This window comes from Hippopotamus amphibius, chromosome 11, assembly GCF_030028045.1.
Source record: "Hippopotamus amphibius kiboko isolate mHipAmp2 chromosome 11, mHipAmp2.hap2, whole genome shotgun sequence".
In the NCBI taxonomy this organism is placed as follows: domain Eukaryota; kingdom Metazoa; phylum Chordata; class Mammalia; order Artiodactyla; family Hippopotamidae; genus Hippopotamus; species Hippopotamus amphibius.
Genome location: NC_080196.1, coordinates 95191199 through 95209606, shown reverse-complemented (window position 1 = coordinate 95209606; position 18408 = coordinate 95191199). Strand labels below are relative to the sequence as shown.

General features: G+C 42.5%; 1 protein-coding gene across 1 annotated transcript; it reads right to left on the bottom strand.

Moving 5' to 3' along the window:
* Positions 1 to 429: 429 nt before the first annotated feature.
* On the bottom strand, positions 430 to 17931 carry LOC130830933 (mucin-2-like). The gene is made up of 10 exons (XM_057698214.1): positions 17848 to 17931; positions 10622 to 10786; positions 7920 to 8121; positions 4074 to 4511; positions 3267 to 3971; positions 2904 to 3179; positions 2352 to 2639; positions 1773 to 2249; positions 1524 to 1697; positions 430 to 1421 (listed from the first exon to the last, which is right to left on the bottom strand). Exons 1-10 carry the CDS (start codon positions 17926 to 17928, stop codon positions 430 to 432), a joined length of 3798 nt encoding a protein of 1265 aa, XP_057554197.1. The 5' UTR covers positions 17929 to 17931.
* Positions 17932 to 18408: the final 477 nt, after the last annotated feature.

Here is an 18408-nt window from a genome sequence, read left to right as displayed (position 1 = left end):
AAGTTATGGTGGTCAGAGATTCAGTTGTTATGAACCAGGAATTCATGGGCACTGAGTGCAATTTAAATGATAATTGCAGATGTGGTAATACCTTCAGTAAGGGAATATGCCAGAGATATGGATATAGGTTAAGGTTAAAATATAGTGCTAAGAGTTATGCTGGTGGGTTCAGAAGAAGAGGTGGCTGTTGCTGTGGTTGTAGATTCAGCAGAAGTTGTAGAAGGGATAGTGACAGCTGATGGGATTGTAGCATCAGTGGTAGTGCAGGAGGTATATGGCGTAGTTGATTCAATTGCAGTTATGACAATTGTGGTAGTTGTCAGATTAGTAGAAGTGGCAGAAGCAGTAGTGGTCCTTGTGCTTCTGCCCTCAGTGGTATTTCAAGCAGTTGTTGTCACAGTAGGTCCAGCAGAAGTGGAGAAGGAGTGGTTATATGGCCATTAAGACATTAGGAGACGTGGCTCTTCCTGGGGTAGTTGGTACAGTTCCTGGAGCAGTTGGTACAGTTCTTGGGGTACTTGGTAAGGTTCCTGGAGTTGGAATTGTGGTAACTGTAGTCTCAGTCTCAGGGGGCAAAGTAATGGTGGCTGTTGTGGATGGAGCCTCAGTGGTAGTGATGGCCGTTGTAGTGGTAGTTGGTTGAGTTGTGGTGGTGGCATCTGTGGAATTCGTAGATTCAGCAGGAGTGGTTGAAGGAGTGGTGGTGACTGTGGTCGTGGTAGAATCAGTAGTAGTGGTTGAAGGAGTGGTGGCTGTTGTGGTTGGAGCCTCCATGGTAGTGCTGGTAGTTGCTGTGGTGGTTGGTTCAGCTGTGGTGGTGACGGCAGTCGTGGTAGACTCAGCAGTAGTGGTTGAAGGAGTGGTGGTGACTGTGGTAGTGGTAGACTCAGTAGTAGTGGTTGAAGGAGTGGTGACTGTTGTGGTTGGAACCTCCGTGGTAGTGCTGGTAGTTGCTGTGGTGGTTGGTTCACCTGTGGTGGTGACTGTGGTAGTGGTAGACTCAGTAGTAGTGGTTGAAGGAGTGGTGGCTGTTGTGGTTGGAACCTCCGTGGTAGTGCTGGTAGTTGCTGTGGTGGTTGGTTCAGCTGTTGTGGTGACTGCAGTCGTGGTAGACTCAGCAGTAGTCGTTGAAGGAGTGGTGGTGACTGCGGTAGTGGTAGACTCAGTAGTAGTGGTTGAAGGAGTGGTGGCTGTTGTGGTCGGAGCCTCCGTGGTAGTGCTGGTGGTTGCTGTGGTGGTTGGTTCAGCTGTGGTGGTGACTGCAGTCGTGGTAGACTCAGCAGTAGTGGTTGAAGGAGTGGTGGTGACTGTGGTCATGGTAGACTCAGTAGTAGTGGTTGAAGGAGTGGTGGCTGTTGTGGTTGGAGCCTCCGTGGTAGTGCCGGTAGTTGCTGTGGTGGTTGGTTCACCTGTGGTGGTGACTGTGGTTGTGGTAGACTCAGCAGTAGTGGTTGAAGGAGTGGTGACTGTTGTGGTTGGAGCCTCCGTGGTAGTGCTGGTAGTTGCTGTGGTGGTTGGTTCACCTGTGGTGGTGACTGTGGTTGTGGCAGACTCAGCAGTAGTGGTTGAAGGAGTGGTGGTGACAGTGGTAGTGGTAGACTCAGTAGTAGTGGTTGAAGGAGTGGTGGTGACTGTGGTCGGAGCCTCCGTGGTAGTGCTGGTAGTTGCTGTGGTGACTGGTTCAGCTGTGGTGGTGACTGTGGTTGTGGTAGACTCAGCAGTAGTGGTTGAAGGAGTGGTGGTGACTGTGGTAGTGGTAGACTCAGTAGTACTGGTTGAAGGAGTGGTGGCTGTTGTGGTCGGAGCCTCCGTGGTAGTGCTGGTAGTTGCTGTGGTGGTTGTTTCAGCTGTGGTGGTGACTGTGGTCGTGGTAGACTCAGTAGTAGTGGTTGAAGGAGTGGTGACTGTTGTGGTTGGAGCCTCCGTGGTAGTGCTGGTAGTTGCTGTGGTGGTTGGTTCACCTGTGGTGGTGACTGTGGTTGTGGCAGACTCAGCAGTAGTGGTTGAAGGAGTGGTGGTGACTGTGGTAGTGGTAGACTCAGTAGTAGTGGTTGAAGGAGTGGTGGTGACTGTGGTCGGAGCCTCCGTGGTAGTGCTGGTAGTTGCTGTGGTGACTGGTTCAGCTGTGGTGGTGACTGTGGTCGTGGTAGACTCAGTAGTAGTGGTTGAAGGAGTGGTGGCTGTTGTGGTCGGAGCCTCCGTGGTAGTGCTGGTAGTTGCTGTGGTGGGTGTTTCAGCTGTGGTGGTGACTGTGGTCGTGGTAGACTCAGCAGTAGTGGTTGAAGGAGTGGTGACTGTTGTGGTTGGAGCCTCCGTGGTAGTGCTGGTAGTTGCTGTGGTGGTTGGTTCACCTGTGGTGGTGACTGTGGTTGTGGCAGACTCAGCAGTAGTGGTTGAAGGAGTGGTGGTGACTGTGGTAGTGGTAGACTCAGTAGTAGTGGTTGAAGGAGTGGTGGCTGTTGTGGTTGGAACCTCCGTGGTAGTGCTGGTAGTTGCTGTGGTGGTTGGTTCAGCTGTGGTGGTGACTGTGGTCGTGGTAGACTCAGTAGTAGTGGTTGAAGGAGTGGTGGCTGTTGTGGTCGGAGCCTCCGTGGTAGTGCTGGTAGTTGCTGTGGTGGTTGGTTCACCTGTGGTGGTGACTGTGGTTGTGGTAGACTCAGCAGTAGTGGTTGAAGGAGTGGTGGTGACTGTGGTAGTGGTAGACTCAGTAGTAGTGGTTGAAGGAGTGGTGGCTGTTGTGGTTGGAGCCTCCGTGGTAGTGCTGGTAGTTGCTGTGGTGGTTGGTTCACCTGTGGTGGTGACTGTGGTCGTGGTAGACTCAGCAGTAGTGGTTGAAGGAGTGGTGGCTGTTGTGGTTGGAACCTCCGTGGTAGTGCTGGTAGTTGCTGTGGTGGTTGGTTCACCTGTGGTGGTGACTGTGGTAGTGGTAGACTCAGTAGTAGTGGTTGAAAGAGTGGTGGCTGTTGTGGTCGGAGCCTCCATGGTAGTGCTGGTAGTTGCTGTGGTGACTGGTTCAGCTGTGGTGGTGACGGCAGTCGTGGTAGACTCAGCAGTAGTGGTTGAAGGAGTGGTGGTGACTGTGGTAGTGGTAGACTCAGTAGTAGTGGTTGAAGTAGTGGTGGCTGTTGTGGTTGGAGCCTCCGTGGTAGTGCTGGTAGTTGCTGTGGTGGTTGGTTCACCTGTGGTGGTGACTGTGGTTGTGGTAGACTCAGCAGTAGTGGTTGAAGGAGTGGTGGCTGTTGTGGTCGGAGCCTCCGTGGTAGTGCTGGTAGTTGCTGTGGTGGGTGTTTCAGCTGTGGTGGTGACTGTGGTCATGGTAGACTCAGCAGTAGTGGTTGAAGGAGTGGTGACTGTTGTGGTTGGAGCCTCCGTGGTAGTGCTGGTAGTTGCTGTGGTGATTGGTTCAGCTGTGGTGGTGACGGCAGTCGTGGTAGACTCAGCAGTAGTGGTTGAAGGAGTGGTGGTGACTGTGGTAGTGGTAGACTCAGTAGTAGTGGTTGAAGGAGTGGTGGCTGTTGTGGTTGGAGCCTCCGTGGTAGTGCTGGTAGTTGCTGTGGTGGTTGGTTCACCTGTGGTGGTGACTGTGGTCGTGGTAGACTCAGTAGTAGTGGTTGAAGGAGTGGTGGCTGTTGTGGTCGGAGCCTCCATGGTAGTGCTGGTAGTTGCTGTGGTGACTGGTTCAGCTGTGGTGGTGACGGCAGTCGTGGTAGACTCAGCAGTAGTGGTTGAAGGAGTGGTGGTGACTGTGGTCATGGTAGACTCAGTAGTCATGGTTGAAGGAGTGGTGGCTGTTGTGGTTGGTACCTCCGTGGTAGTGCTGGTAGTTGCTGTGGTGGTTGGTTCACCTGTGGTGGTGACTGTGGTCGTGGTAGACTCAGTAGTAGTGGTTGAAGGAGTGGTGGCTGTTGTGGTCGGAGCCTCCGTGGTAGTGCTGGTAGTTGCTGTGGTGGTTGTTTCAGCTGTGGTGGTGACTGTGGTCGTGGTAGACTCAGCAGTAGTGGTTGAAGGAGTGGTGGCTGTTGTGGTCGGAGCCTCCGTGGTAGTGCTGGTAGTTGCTGTGGTGGTTGGTTCACCTGTGGTGGTGACTGTGGTTGTGGCAGACTCAGCAGTAGTGGTTGAAGGAGTGGTGGTGACTGTGGTAGTGGTAGACTCAGTAGTAGTGGTTGAAGGAGTGGTGGCTGTTGTGGTTGGAACCTCCGTGGTAGTGCTGGTAGTTGCTGTGGTGGTTGGTTCAGCTGTGGTGGTGACTGTGGTCGTGGTAGACTCAGTAGTAGTGGTTGAAGGAGTGGTGGCTATTGTGGTCGGAGCCTCCGTGGTAGTGCTGGTAGTTGCTGTGGTGGTTGGTTCACCTGTGGTGGTGACTGTGGTTGTGGTAGACTCAGTAGTAGTGGTTGAAGGAGTGGTGGTGACTGTGGTAGTGGTAGACTCAGTAGTAGTGGTTGAAGGAGTGGTGGCTGTTGTGGTTGGAGCCTCCGTGGTAGTGCTGGTAGTTGCTGTGGTGGTTGGTTCACCTGTGGTGGTGACTGTGGCCGTGGTAGACTCAGCAGTAGTGGTTGAAGGAGTGGTGGCTGTTGTGGTTGGAACCTCCGTGGTAGTGCTGGTAGTTGCTGTGGTGGGTGTTTCAGCTGTGGTGGTGACTGTGGTCATGGTAGACTCAGCAGTAGTGGTTGAAGGAGTGGTGACTGTTGTGGTTGGAGCCTCTGTGGTAGTGCTGGTAGTTGCTGTGGTGATTGGTTCAGCTGTGGTGGTGACGGCAGTCGTGGTAGACTCAGCAGTAGTGGTTGAAGGAGTGGTGGTGACTGTGGTAGTGGTAGACTCAGTAGTAGTGGTTGAAGGAGTGGTGGCTGTTGTGGTTGGAGCCTCCGTGGTAGTGCTGGTAGTTGCTGTGGTGGTTGGTTCACCTGTGGTGGTGACTGTGGTCGTGCTAGACTCAGTAGTAGTGGTTGAAGGAGTGGTGGCTGTTGTGGTTGGAACCTCCGTGGTAGTGCTGGTAGTTGCTGTGGTGGTTGGTTTACCTGTGGTGGTGACTGTGGTTGTGGCAGACTCAGCAGTAGTGGTTGAAGGAGTGGTGGTGACTGTGGTCGTGGTAGACTCAGTAGTAGTGGTTGAAAGAGTGGTGGCTGTTGTGGTCGGAGCCTCCATGGTAGTGCTGGTAGTTGCTGTGGTGACTGGTTCAGCTGTGGTGGTGACGGCAGTCGTGGTAGACTCAGCAGTAGTGGTTGAAGGAGTGGTGGTGACTGTGGTCATGGTAGACTCAGTAGTCGTGGTTGAAGGAGTGGTGGCTGTTGTGGTTGGTACCTCCGTGGTAGTGCTGGTAGTTGCTGTGGTGGTTGGTTCACCTGTGGTGGTGACTGTGGTCGTGGTAGACTCAGTAGTAGTGGTTGAAAGAGTGGTGGCTGTTGTGGTCGGAGCCTCCATGGTAGTGCTGGTAGTTGCTGTGGTGACTGGTTCAGCTGTGGTGGTGACGGCAGTCGTGGTAGACTCAGCAGTAGTGGTTGAAGGAGTGGTGGTGACTGTGGTCATGGTAGACTCAGTAGTCGTGGTTGAAGGAGTGGTGGCTGTTGTGGTTGGTACCTCCGTGGTAGTGCTGGTAGTTGCTGTGGTGACTGGTTCAGCTGTGGTGGTGACGGCAGTCGTGGTAGACTCAGCAGTAGTGGTTGAAGGAGTGGTGGTGACTGTGGTCGTGGTAGACTCAGTAGTAGTGGTTGAAGGAGTGGTGGCTGTTGTGGTCGGAGCCTCCGTGGTAGTGCTGGTAGTTGCTGTGGTGGTTGGTTCACCTGTGGTGGTGACTGTGGTTGTGGTAGACTCAGCAGTAGTGGTTGAAGGAGTGGTGGTGACTGTGGTAGTGGTAGACTCAGTAGTAGTGGTTGAAGGAGTGGTGGCTGTTGTGGTTGGAGCCTCCGTGGTAGTGCCGGTAGTTGCTGTGGTGGTTGGTTCACCTGTGGTGGTGACTGTGGTTGTGGTAGACTCAGCAGTAGTGGTTGAAGGAGTGGTGGCTGTTGTGGTCGGAGCCTCCGTGGTAGTGCTGGTAGTTGCTGTGGTGGTTGTTTCAGCTGTGGTGGTGACTGTGGTCGTGGTAGACTCAGCAGTAGTGGTTGAAGGAGTGGTGACTGTTGTGGTTGGAGCCTCTGTGGTAGTGCTGGTAGTTGCTGTGGTGATTGGTTCAGCTGTGGTGGTGACGGCAGTCGTGGTAGACTCAGCAGTAGTGGTTGAAGGAGTGGTGGTGACTGTGGTAGTGGTAGACTCAGTAGTAGTGGTTGAAGGAGTGGTGACTGTTGTGGTCGGAGCCTCCGTGGTAGTGCTGGTAGGTGCTGTGGTGGGTGTTTCAGCTGTGGTGGTGACTGTGGTCGTGGTAGACTCAGCAGTAGTGGTTGAAGGAGTGGTGACTGTTGTGGTTGGAGCCTCCGTGGTAGTGCTGGTAGTTGCTGTGGTGATTGGTTCAGCTGTGGTGGTGACGGCAGTCGTGGTAGACTCAGCAGTAGTGGTTGAAGGAGTGGTGGTGACTGTGGTAGTGGTAGACTCAGTAGTAGTGGTTGAAGGAGTGGTGGCTGTTGTGGTCGGAGCCTCCGTGGTAGTGCTGGTAGTTGCTGTGGTGGTTGTTTCAGCTGTGGTGGTGACTGTGGTCATGGTAGACTCAGCAGTAGTGGTTGAAGGAGTGGTGGCTGTTGTGGTTGGAGCCTCCGTGGTAGTGCTGGTAGTTGCTGTGGTGGTTGGTTCACCTGTGGTGGTGACTGTGGTTGTGGTAGACTCAGCAGTAGTGGTTGAAGGAGTGGTGGTGACTGTGGTAGTGGTAGACTCAGTAGTAGTGGTTGAAGGAGTGGTGGCTGTTGTGGTTGGAGCCTCCGTGGTAGTGCCGGTAGTTGCTGTGGTGGTTGGTTCACCTGTGGTGGTGACTGTGGTTGTGGTAGACTCAGCAGTAGTGGTTGAAGGAGTGGTGGCTGTTGTGGTCGGAGCCTCCGTGGTAGTGCTGGTAGTTGCTGTGGTGGTTGTTTCAGCTGTGGTGGTGACTGTGGTCGTGGTAGACTCAGCAGTAGTGGTTGAAGGAGTGGTGACTGTTGTGGTTGGAGCCTCCGTGGTAGTGCTGGTAGTTGCTGTGGTGATTGGTTCAGCTGTGGTGGTGACGGCAGTCATGGTAGACTCAGCAGTAGTGGTTGAAGGAGTGGTGGTGACTGTGGTAGTGGTAGACTCAGTAGTAGTGGTTGAAGGAGTGGTGACTGTTGTGGTCGGAGCCTCCATGGTAGTGCTGGTAGGTGCTGTGGTGGGTGTTTCAGCTGTGGTGGTGACTGTGGTCGTGGTAGACTCAGCAGTAGTGGTTGAAGGAGTGGTGACTGTTGTGGTTGGAGCCTCCGTGGTAGTGCTGGTAGTTGCTGTGGTGATTGGTTCAGCTGTGGTGGTGACGGCAGTCGTGGTAGACTCAGCAGTAGTGGTTGAAGGAGTGGTGGTGACTGTGGTAGTGGTAGACTCAGTAGTAGTGGTTGAAGGAGTGGTGGCTGTTGTGGTCGGAGCCTCCGTGGTAGTGCTGGTAGTTGCTGTGGTGGTTGTTTCAGCTGTGGTGGTGACTGTGGTCGTGGTAGACTCAGCAGTAGTGGTTGAAGGAGTGGTGGCTGTTGTGGTTGGAGCCTCCGTGGTAGTGCTGGTAGTTGCTGTGGTGGTTGGTTCACCTGTGGTGGTGACTGTGGTTGTGGCAGACTCAGCAGTAGTGGTTGTAGGAGTGGTGGTGACTGTGGTTGGAGCCTCCGTGGTACTGCTGGCTGTTGTGGTGGTAGTTGGCTGTGGCATAGTGGTAGCTGTATCTGTTGAGGTTTGTGTTGAGGCAGTGTTTGTTTTAGTGGTAGTTTCTATTGACGAGGGAGCTGTGGTGGAAGTGATGGTAGTGAAAGTGGATGTTGGTGTAGAATCTGTTGTCCTAGTTTCAGAACTAGTAGATGAGGTTGTTTTAGTTGTCGGTGATCTTGTCCCCTCATTTTGAGAAAGTTGTATAACAATGGAGGGATTATTATTTTTCCCATTATACACCAGAGACACTATGAGTACTCCAATTGCTGTTGTTATCACACAAGCTAAGAGACAAGCGAGGAATATTTTCCACAGAGACCAGTCACTAAGGAAATTTCGTGTCACCTGGAAAGGATTTAAATAAAATTACTGAAGTTGAAACCAAACATTGAAGAGAAATTAGTGTCACTGATCATCCTTTTATATGCAGATTAATTCAGTGGAAGAATGTATGAATATAAAAAAATACCTTAATAGTTTATAGTAATAAATATTGGCTCAAGTTTAGGTTTCATTTAGGAAAGACTTGGTCTTTTTAATAGGAATAAAGGAATATCCACTGATCTTTCTGCTTTCTTTTCATATGTATATAAAACTATAAAACAATAAATGTCATCTTAGAAGCCATTTATTCCTCTCACTATGAAAAGAAGTATATACAGATGTGTGGCTGACTGCTGCATAAAGTGATTTGTGGGACCCAAAATATCACCTGATAAAATTTTGTCCCTTCTTTGCCCTATCAAGTGTCAGAATTGTGTGTGCTTTGCAGTCTTCCATTTTAAATGCATTAATTAATGGCTTATCAAATATTCTAGCTAACTTTTCATACAGGTTAGTAACAGCAGCATCGCCTTCGGAGTTGAATACATTTGTTGAAATCCAGTTTTTGCTGCCATCAGCTATTTTCACTGGATAAGATCTTTCACCTTATTCTTTCATCCATAAAAGTCTATGATATAAGATTAGAATAGGGATTAAAGTCAGTAATAACACTTTGTGATCTCTCTCTCTAATTTGTTATTGCAGAAGAAATACTGCATAGTATAAAACATGTAAGCCTTGAGATTAGAGGGTCTTGAATTTGAATTCCATACCCTTAATATTCTGAGCAAGTTTCTTAACTTGCCTAATTCTCAACTTGCCTTATATCAAAAGTGGGGATAATAGTATCCACCTTTAAATGTTATTGAGAAAATTAGGATGGAAAATATCCTGCAAATTAGATTTTTGCAGAAGGCAGTTCATCATAGTAATTAAAGGTATAGCCATTGGAATCTAACAGATTTAGGTTTAAATTTTAAATCCACCTTTTACTAGATAGATGGTGGTATTTCGAAATTTGCCTTGTCTTGCAAAGTCTCAATTCCCTTGCATGGATAATATCATCTATTTAATAGGGTTGCTATAAATAGTAAATAAGAAAACAGTATGAATAACATTTTCCTAGCACTTTCTAAGTACGCAGAAAACATTTGATTTCACTAATTAGCTCATTCTTATCCATTTTCTCATGACTGAAAATGATCACTAAAGGAAATAAAGAGTGCATACGTCTTTGGAGCATGTAGGGTAGCTTTCCGATGTCCCAAAATATAGAACACTGTCTCAGACAATACATCACAATTTGGGTGTTGAGAGTGACGCCCACTAGGCAATCTGAAGCAGTTCAAGGGCGCTGGGCACCAACTAAGAGAGCCCAATGACTACTGGCACCTCCTGCCCCATGTTATCTAGGCCTCAGAAAGTAAATCAAAGAGGGAGGAGAGGAAGGACGATACTCACATCTCAGAGGCAAAATTACCCTCATTTTTTGTTTGCATTTTTAAAAAGAGGAGCAAGATTAATAGAAACTTATCTTAAGCTAACCTGAGACCTGTGCTCAAGTGCTATTACTGCTCCTATCTAGCTGTGTGAATTCGCACAATCTAGACTTCCTAGACCACAATGTTTTCCATCTGTGGCTAAGTAAAGGCATCTAAAATAATTTTCAGCTCTCTGACTGGTCTGGTGTGTTTGAGGTCATCAGAGATATATTCCCTAAATAATTCCTATCAAAAGCCTTCTTCTACAATGTTTCTTGTCATCAACAGTTTATCCTCTCTTCTTTGATCAAAGTCTTTCCAAACTGTCTCTATAGTAGGATTAATCAGAGGGGAGATGTAGTCCAGGGCCAGAAGAATTGAATCAAACTGCCAGGCATCACCTGGAGTAGGGGGTGGAACGGAGGAAAGACTCAGAGATCAGATCTTAAGGTGAAGAAAATAGAATAATGAGAAACAGGGTAAAGAACACAGGAAATCTGCTTCAGGGCACCAAACCAAGGCGGTACTAAATAGTTTCTAAGTCAAGGTTGAAAACACACGTGGTCAGAAACAGGAGGCTAGCAGAAGGCCCACAGTTAGGCTCAGAAGCAGGAAGGGAAGGAAAGTGAGGCAGATCACCCACAGACTAGGGCCCCAAGGCCTTAACACATGACTTCACCTTCCACTGAGCAAGGGTTACAATGTCATTCACTGTTAATACGTTTGCTGTCATCACCTACTTGGTACTCCAAAAAAAAGGAACCCAAAACTTCGCTTTTTTTTTTTGATGCTTATCTATTTTCCCTAAACTCTGTATATGTTTTTTTCTTTCCATCAAGATCATTAGCTCCTTAAATTAAGAGCCCCATAAATCTTGCTCTTTTGCACTCCCTCTCAGTAATTTGACATGTTCAAAGGATACTGTAGATTTTTAAAAGAACAATGTTAACTGGTTGAATGTTTTTTCTCTAATATTAGATCAAGAACTCTTTCATGGATTACATCATAACCCAGGGAAGCAGTGTCGCCCCAAACATTACCTGATAATGTTGGGATTCTGTGTTTGGAAATTCTGAATGACCAAGGGTTCCTGTGTGGGTGCAGACGTCGGTTAAATTGGGACCAGCATCACCGGTTACATCAATTGATGTTCCAAACTCACATGCTGAACTGTGAGCTTCACAGGTTCTAAGGTTCGGGAATGGCTGTGTACAGAAAAGAATGGGAGGAAAATAAGATGCTATCGTATTTGATGTCTAAAGCAATACAATTCTGACAAATATAAATTAGATTGTGACATATTATGGCATATGTGATCAGATAAGATCATTTGAAACCTGACTGAGGAATAAATAAATTTATTATATTTCTTCTCAAAACAAGAACATGTAATTAGGTCATCATAAGTTACATTTAATTATTTTACATAGCTATTGACATTAAAATTCAGATATTATCTTTTACCTTCTACGATGATTAAATTTTAATGGATTTGTTAAATATCGTTACATGGCAAGCTGATATACAGAGATCATAGTTTAAAAAGTACCACAACAGGATGTGGAGAAAAGGGAACCCTTCTACACTGTTGGTGGGAATGTAAACTGGTGTAGCCACTGTGGAAAACAGTATGGAGGTTTCTCAAAAAACTAAAAATAAAATTAACATATGACCCGGCAATTCTACTCCTGGGAATACATCCGAAAAAAACAAAATACTAGTTCAAAGAGATATGTGCACCCCAATGTTCATAGCAACATTATTTACAATTGCCAAGGTATGGAAGCAATCTAAGCGTCCATCAACAGATGAATGGATAAAGAAGATGTGGTATATATCTACAGTGGAATCCTACTCAGCCATAAAAAAAAATGAAATTTTGCCATTTGCAGCAACGTGAATTAACTTGGAGGGCATTATAGTAAGTGAAATAAGTCAGAGAAAGACAAATACTGTAAGATATCACTTATATGTAGAATCTAAAAAATAGAACAAACTAGTGAATAAAACAGAAGCCAGACGAACAAATATAGAAAACAAACTACTAGTTACCAGTGGGGAGAGGGAAGTGAGGAGGGGTAGGGGGGAAAAGGGGTTATTATGAGACTGTATGAAATCACGTGTATGAAGCTTTTGAAAACTGTAAAGCACTATAAAATTTAAAGAATATTTCATTCAATAAAAAAAATTACAGACTTCTGTGTAATTCTACATGGCCATAAACTTGTGTGCCTCAGCTGGTACAGAATAATAAATTTCTTTCCAGAAAAAAAAAATTTTAGTAAAATAAAATAACGTCCCACAATGAAAACCCTAGAGACCTTTAGGCTTGTAAAGAACAACCTTTGGGGTCTTATTCATAACAAGAAAATCAAAAATTCTAAAGAGGTGAAGTGAGATTCAGGGTATAGTAAATTGTAATAGGCCACTTCTCCCACTGCAATCAATCAATCAATCAATAAATAAAATTGAAGAGCTTCCAAAGAAGTGAAAATTAGACTACTTAAAATTTAAAAGAAGAAAGAGCTTTCCCAAAGTGATCTAACAATTGTAGGCCATTTGCTTTTCTGGGGGCATTTGTTGATTCTGAGTATGAGCTGAGGTTCTGACTACCAAAAAAGTCATCAAAACTTGGTGTTCATGTGAGTCTGGCATAATAGACTGGAAAATACAGGAACCCCAAACGCAAGGCTTTTGTCATGTTCTGGGATAGCTCTGGAGGCTGGCAGTCAGGATGGAAAGGCAGAATAGTCCTCAGCAGTATCATAATGATTAGGAGATGAAATCTTGCTAGAAGAAAAGGACTTACCACAAACATAACTGGTTTCCCCCTAAGGACATTTGCCATATTTTGAGGCTGTCTGGCATAGGAAGCTAAAGATTTGACCTTAAAATCTCTGAAGCTCAATAGCTAAAGAATATACATACAAATATTCTAAACAAAATAATAGTAAATTAAATCCATAAATAGATTAAAAGGTTAAAAACTCATGACCAAGTGAGGTCTACCCAGCTACTAAAATTAACCTGGAATGGAAGTTAGTTTTAAATTCAAAACAGCTAATATAATTCACCACATTAACAGAAATAAAGGAGAAAAATACATGTGAATATATCAAAAAATGCAACAAGAGTTTTGGCAAAATTCAACAACCATCTGTGATAAAATTTCTGAGTAAACTAGTAATAGAAGAGATTTTCCATAATCTGATAAAGGGTTAACTCCATAAAACCTAAGCTAACTTCATAATTAATGGTGAAATACTTCATCCTTCCCGCCTGAATTTGGAAACAACACAAGATGTTCACTTTCACCACTTCCATTCAATGTTACATTGGAGGTCTTAGCCAGTACTCTGTCAGGAAAACAAAAATAAAGTTATAAAATTTGAAAAAAAAATGACATGATTGTGTTTATAAAAAATCCAAAAGAATCTACAGACAGAATGTTAGAATAAGTGAATTAATGAGGTCAATGAATACAAGATAAATATACAAAAATCAAAAAAGTTGGAGCTATCAATATGAACTCATGTTTAGCTTAATATAAATACAGATGATTGCATATAGAAATATTTATAGATATGTGTATATACAATGGTTAATATTTATGCGTATATTTCCTTGCTTTGTCAGCTGAGAGGACCTAGAAGCAATAACACACTAGCAGGAACGAGCACCCAGATTTTGGTTTCTGATACCATTCTCTAGTAAAAGGAACCAAGGATCTTCAGAGAAATGGCTGATTATAGGGCTGGGGGTGGAAATACACAAGATGAGCTTGAAGCGTCTTGTAGCACCAGAGATTAAGGAACTCCTCCATGCTTCACCGAAAAATAATAAGAATAATAATGATAGGGGTTATGTCAGTATGTCAAAGTGACACAGGAACCAACTGAAAGAGCTCTCAATGGCCGAAGTTATAACAATTGGAGCAAAAGAAAAAACTTAAAGTAGTATCAGATTATAACCCAAAGTATAAAATAAACACCTGGAGGTCCATACTGATATAAATGGTGGAACAAATAAATAAATGAGGAAGAAGAGATACATCTCTTATGCAGAAGAATCCCAAATGACTGACATAGATACTACACACTCAAGGAACATAACCCCCCACTCTTTAAGAGTGGGCTCAGCACAGGGACTTCCCAATACAGTTTGGAAAGGGGTAAGTGGAGAACAACTTTGAGAACCTCGTCAAATACTACCTCAGCCAGGTGATCAGAGTCAACATCAACAATAAAAAGTCATGTTAATAATAGGTACTGTTGATCTGATGTGATGAGAATGGCACTTTGCTTCCACGATATCCTCTAAAAGAAAAAAACACAGCCCCATTTTTTTTAATGATTAAAAAAAATCAGAAAAATCCCTATTGAGGGAAATTCTACCAAATATCTGACCAGAACTTGTCAAAATTATCAAGGTCATCAAAAACAAGGAAAGTCTGAGAAACTGTCACAGTCAATTGAAGCCTAAGGAGTCATGATGGCTAAATGTAATTTGGTATCTGCAATGGGATCCTGGAACAGAAAAAGGGCAGCAAACAAAAACTAAAAAGTGTGAATAAAGAAGTATGGACTTTTAAAAATGATAATGTATCAACCTTGGTTCATTAATTGTAACAAATGTACCATATTAATATAAGATGTTAATAATAGGGGAAACTGTTGAGGGAAATAGGTGAGGGATATTAAGAGGTACAAAATTCTAGTTGCAAAATAAATGTCACAGGTATGAAATGTGCAGTGTGGGGAATACAGTCATTAAGTATGTAATATCTTTGTATGGTAACATCGTAACTAGACATCATGGTGATCATTTTGAAATGTATAGAAATACCAAACCACTATGTTGTATAACAGGAAATAATATAGTGCTGTAGGTCAATTAAATTTCAAAAACAAATAAACTCACAGAAAAAGAGATCAGATTTGTGGTTATCAGAGGTGGGGTCCATGGAGGGAAGGAGGAATTGGATGAAGGCAGTCAAAAGGAACAAACTTCCAGTTATAAGATAAATAAGTACTAGGGATGTAAGGTACAACATGATAAATATAATTAACACTGCTGTATGTTATATGTGAAAGTTAAGAAAGTAAATCCTACTAAGAGTTCTCAGCACAAAAAAAAATTCTCTTTAATTTTGTATCTATATGAGACGATGTTCACTAAACTTACTGTAATAATCACTTAATAATGTATGTAAGTCAAACAATTAGGCCATACACCTTAAACTTACACAGTGCTATATGTCAATTATATCTCAATAAAGCTGGAAGAAAAAATAGAGGAAACTGGGTGCTAGGTATATGGGACCTCTCTGTACTATGTTTGCAGTTTTCTATAAGACTACAACTATTTTTGAAAATAAAGTTTTTCAAAACAATAACAAAGTTACATTATTCAGGTTCTAGTGCCCAGGATTTCTAATAAGACCAGTACCTATCTGTCCACAACCTACTAACTAAAATTCCTCATACGAGAATGGGTCCTGTAGCCTTAACATTATTAATGCCATCCTCTTTTTTCAGCAGAACTAGGCAGTCCATGAAAGACCTGTGGAAGACAAGTCATTTAGTCATCTCTCAACATGCATTTTCTAGTTTCTATTTGATTTTTCTACCCTTACAGATCTTATGCTTCGTTGATGAAGCACAACAGACTTGTTTGAATTTGATAAAATATGTACAGATAAATATGATAAGGATTAGAAACTGGAAAATGTTTGGGTACAGACATATTCATCATAATCTTTATGGGGTGGGTAGCACAAAGAAGGAAGGAAAGGGTGTTGCGAAGAGATAAAAGATTTCACAAACTTGCAACGAGCAGTGATCTAATACAGAGAATAATGAATATAGACAACATTCTTGTACTATAATTATGTAATGTGATAATATTGCTACAGTTAATCATATTACAATATACTACAACATCAAAGTAGCACACTGTACACCTTAAATTTACAATGTTATGTATCAAATATATCCAATAAAAGCACTAAAAAACAAAGTCTTCCAATATGTCTGTAATGGTTTATTTCTTAAACTTGGTGTTTGGTTCATGCATGCTTACTATATCATTCTTTAAGTCTTTTAAATACATGCTGAATTTTTTAAAGTAAATGAATTAAAAGGATGGGTTCAAATAAGAAAGGTTTTGGTGGTTAGGTTTTTCTTGAAGTGAGTTTAAGAGAAAAATAACTCCAGATACAGTTTTAAGAAAAAGGAGAGCAATCTGTGTTACATTCTTATGGGAGTGTAAATTATTACATGCATATTTGTTATAGCTGAAAAATATTACAGAATTATCTAATTTTTTCCTCATAGGACAGCAAGAGTTTTATTTATATGTACTCTCTCAATTATATTGATTAAATAACTAATCCTAAATGGTTATTAAAAATGCTATTGACATTGTTAGTTCAATTAGTCTCTAATTTCTATTAAAACAATCCAGCTATATATGTGTGCAGACATTGGCCACTGAGCAACTGTAACTAAGAATAAAAGGGAGTACAATTATGATTAAATATAGTCAGGAAGGAATATACTCGGGCATAAAAAAAATTAGTGAAGTTCTGTTTTTCTAAAGGTTTAAAATCACACTAAAGGAATAAAAAGAATAGCTATGCAGTGATACTGAATAAGAGAAGATATGAAACACACAAGTATTTTAACAAATTTCCATCTGTTTTTAAATAGGTAACTTTGGGAAAATCACAAAGATTTATATTTTATAAAAGCTTTGTGTTTCTGTGTATTATTACTATCGCTATTATTCTTCAGCTATTCAGTTTGTTTGTGGCTGATGAACTTGAATATTTTTTGAACTTTTGTAATTAAATAAAAATTCACTGGCCAGACCAACTTAGCAGAACTGAAAATGTTTAAGAGAAGGAAGATGGTGAGTGACTACACTGAGAGCAGAGTAGAGTCTTTAAAGTTAAAAATTTTGAGCAGTTGGGGAGCTATGAATTATAGTTAATTAGCTCTTGGTAGAAGTCAATAATCTCCATTACATACACCTAATATGCACTGGCTATGTTCATGAAATAAATTTTTAAATTCTATGCTCATAACTTAAAAGAGATTACCATTTCATGTTTCCTAAGAGGGAAAAACAAACTCCTAAATTTCTCTTTTTTGTGTAGACTTCAACTGCTGCCTTAATCCATTGGTGAAAATGGCCCTAAATTAAAAAAAAAAAATTCTCTACCATTATGTCCAAATATCCAGATGTAAAGTAAAATAGTTAGTGACGAAGGTATATACCCTTTATTTGAAAACTCTCATTATTGTCTAGGGAAATCTTCAAGATGACTAATCCTTAGTAAAGGGACATTTTTATCTGAGTCTCTTGACACTGTGAAGACCTAATGACATAGTTGCAAGGCTAGAAGAACCATGAAGAACATCTTTAGGGGAAAGGGGTGCTGATCTAGAATCAAGAGAACAATTTCTCTGCTTTGTAACTTCCTGGTTCACGCAGGGTGACAAAAATATTTTTCCTCACAGAATGTAATTCTCCATTCAAACTTATGCTGATTTCATTGAACACATTTCCATTTGTTTCCAGTATCAAGGGCTCTAGCCAGAGGCAAAGTTACATAAAAGGCAATCCCAAAACACAGAGTACTAAATTATTTCTTCTAAAAACATAAGCAATTATCAAATAAGATTGTATATAATTGAACTCTAGTATTCCCTTGAATACAATTCTTTACTAAAAAATAAATTCATGTGTAGTTAAGTAGAGGCTAATCTAAAGACTTACTAGATAATTTGCTTCCTAGGCCCAGACTTCACTTACAAGATTATGTTATGACTTTCAAAAATATATGAAATTTTTGAGTTCTGACAAATCTACACATTACACTAAAATCCAGGTAATTAACACAAAAATCTACATATCACATTTTAAGAACATAATTTGCTAATGCAATCAACTGTGGATTTGTCATCTTATACTTGAGTTATGATAACTGTAAAGAATTATTTGAACAGTTTATTAAATTGTTACCCTCCAAATTGCTAATATCTTAGATTAGTGAGTATTAAAATAAATTTCTTAAAAATGCATTGACATACAGAAAAAAATACAAGTTTTCTAATTAACAAGTAGTAATAGAATAAAAATTATCTTTCACGTAGAATTCTGATTAAGAATTCCTTTTGGGGAAGAACCATGTTGTAATTAAAAAAAAAAAATCAGAGTTGTATTATTGTTGAAAATAAGACTCTGAACTATCAGAACATACCACAGTGGTGCCACCAATACTCACCGGCTGGTTTCCAGAGTGTTCAATATTCACTACGTATTTCCCACGTTTCCTGTCCATTCTTGAAGCACAAGCTTAACTCCAGAAACATTTTTCAGCCTGTTCATTGCTCTTTATACCTGCAACTCTGAGAGATAATTGAGTTGATTAATATCTACTATGAGGCATCAGTGCTAGCGTGGATTAGACTTAGCAATAATTATTCTTTACGTGGGATCCACCTTAGAGGAAGAAGTGGGGTGTTAAGCAATTATATGAGGATATAAGAAAATCAATCCCACCTCTGTGATGACACCCTCAATACTATGCCACCAAGCAGCCCTCCTGGTAGAAAGAAACTACAATTATACAATTCTTCCTTCTCTTCCCTATCCCATCATTTCACAGAACTCTTCCTTCTGACTTCAGGAACAGCCGAAGATAGAATTCTGTAATAAACGAATGTTGCTGTTGCTTCTTTACCAACCAGACAGGAACATCTTTGTGCTCTTATTAGCAACAACTTTTAGGCACTCATGACCCTCTGCTCTCAAGTCTTGA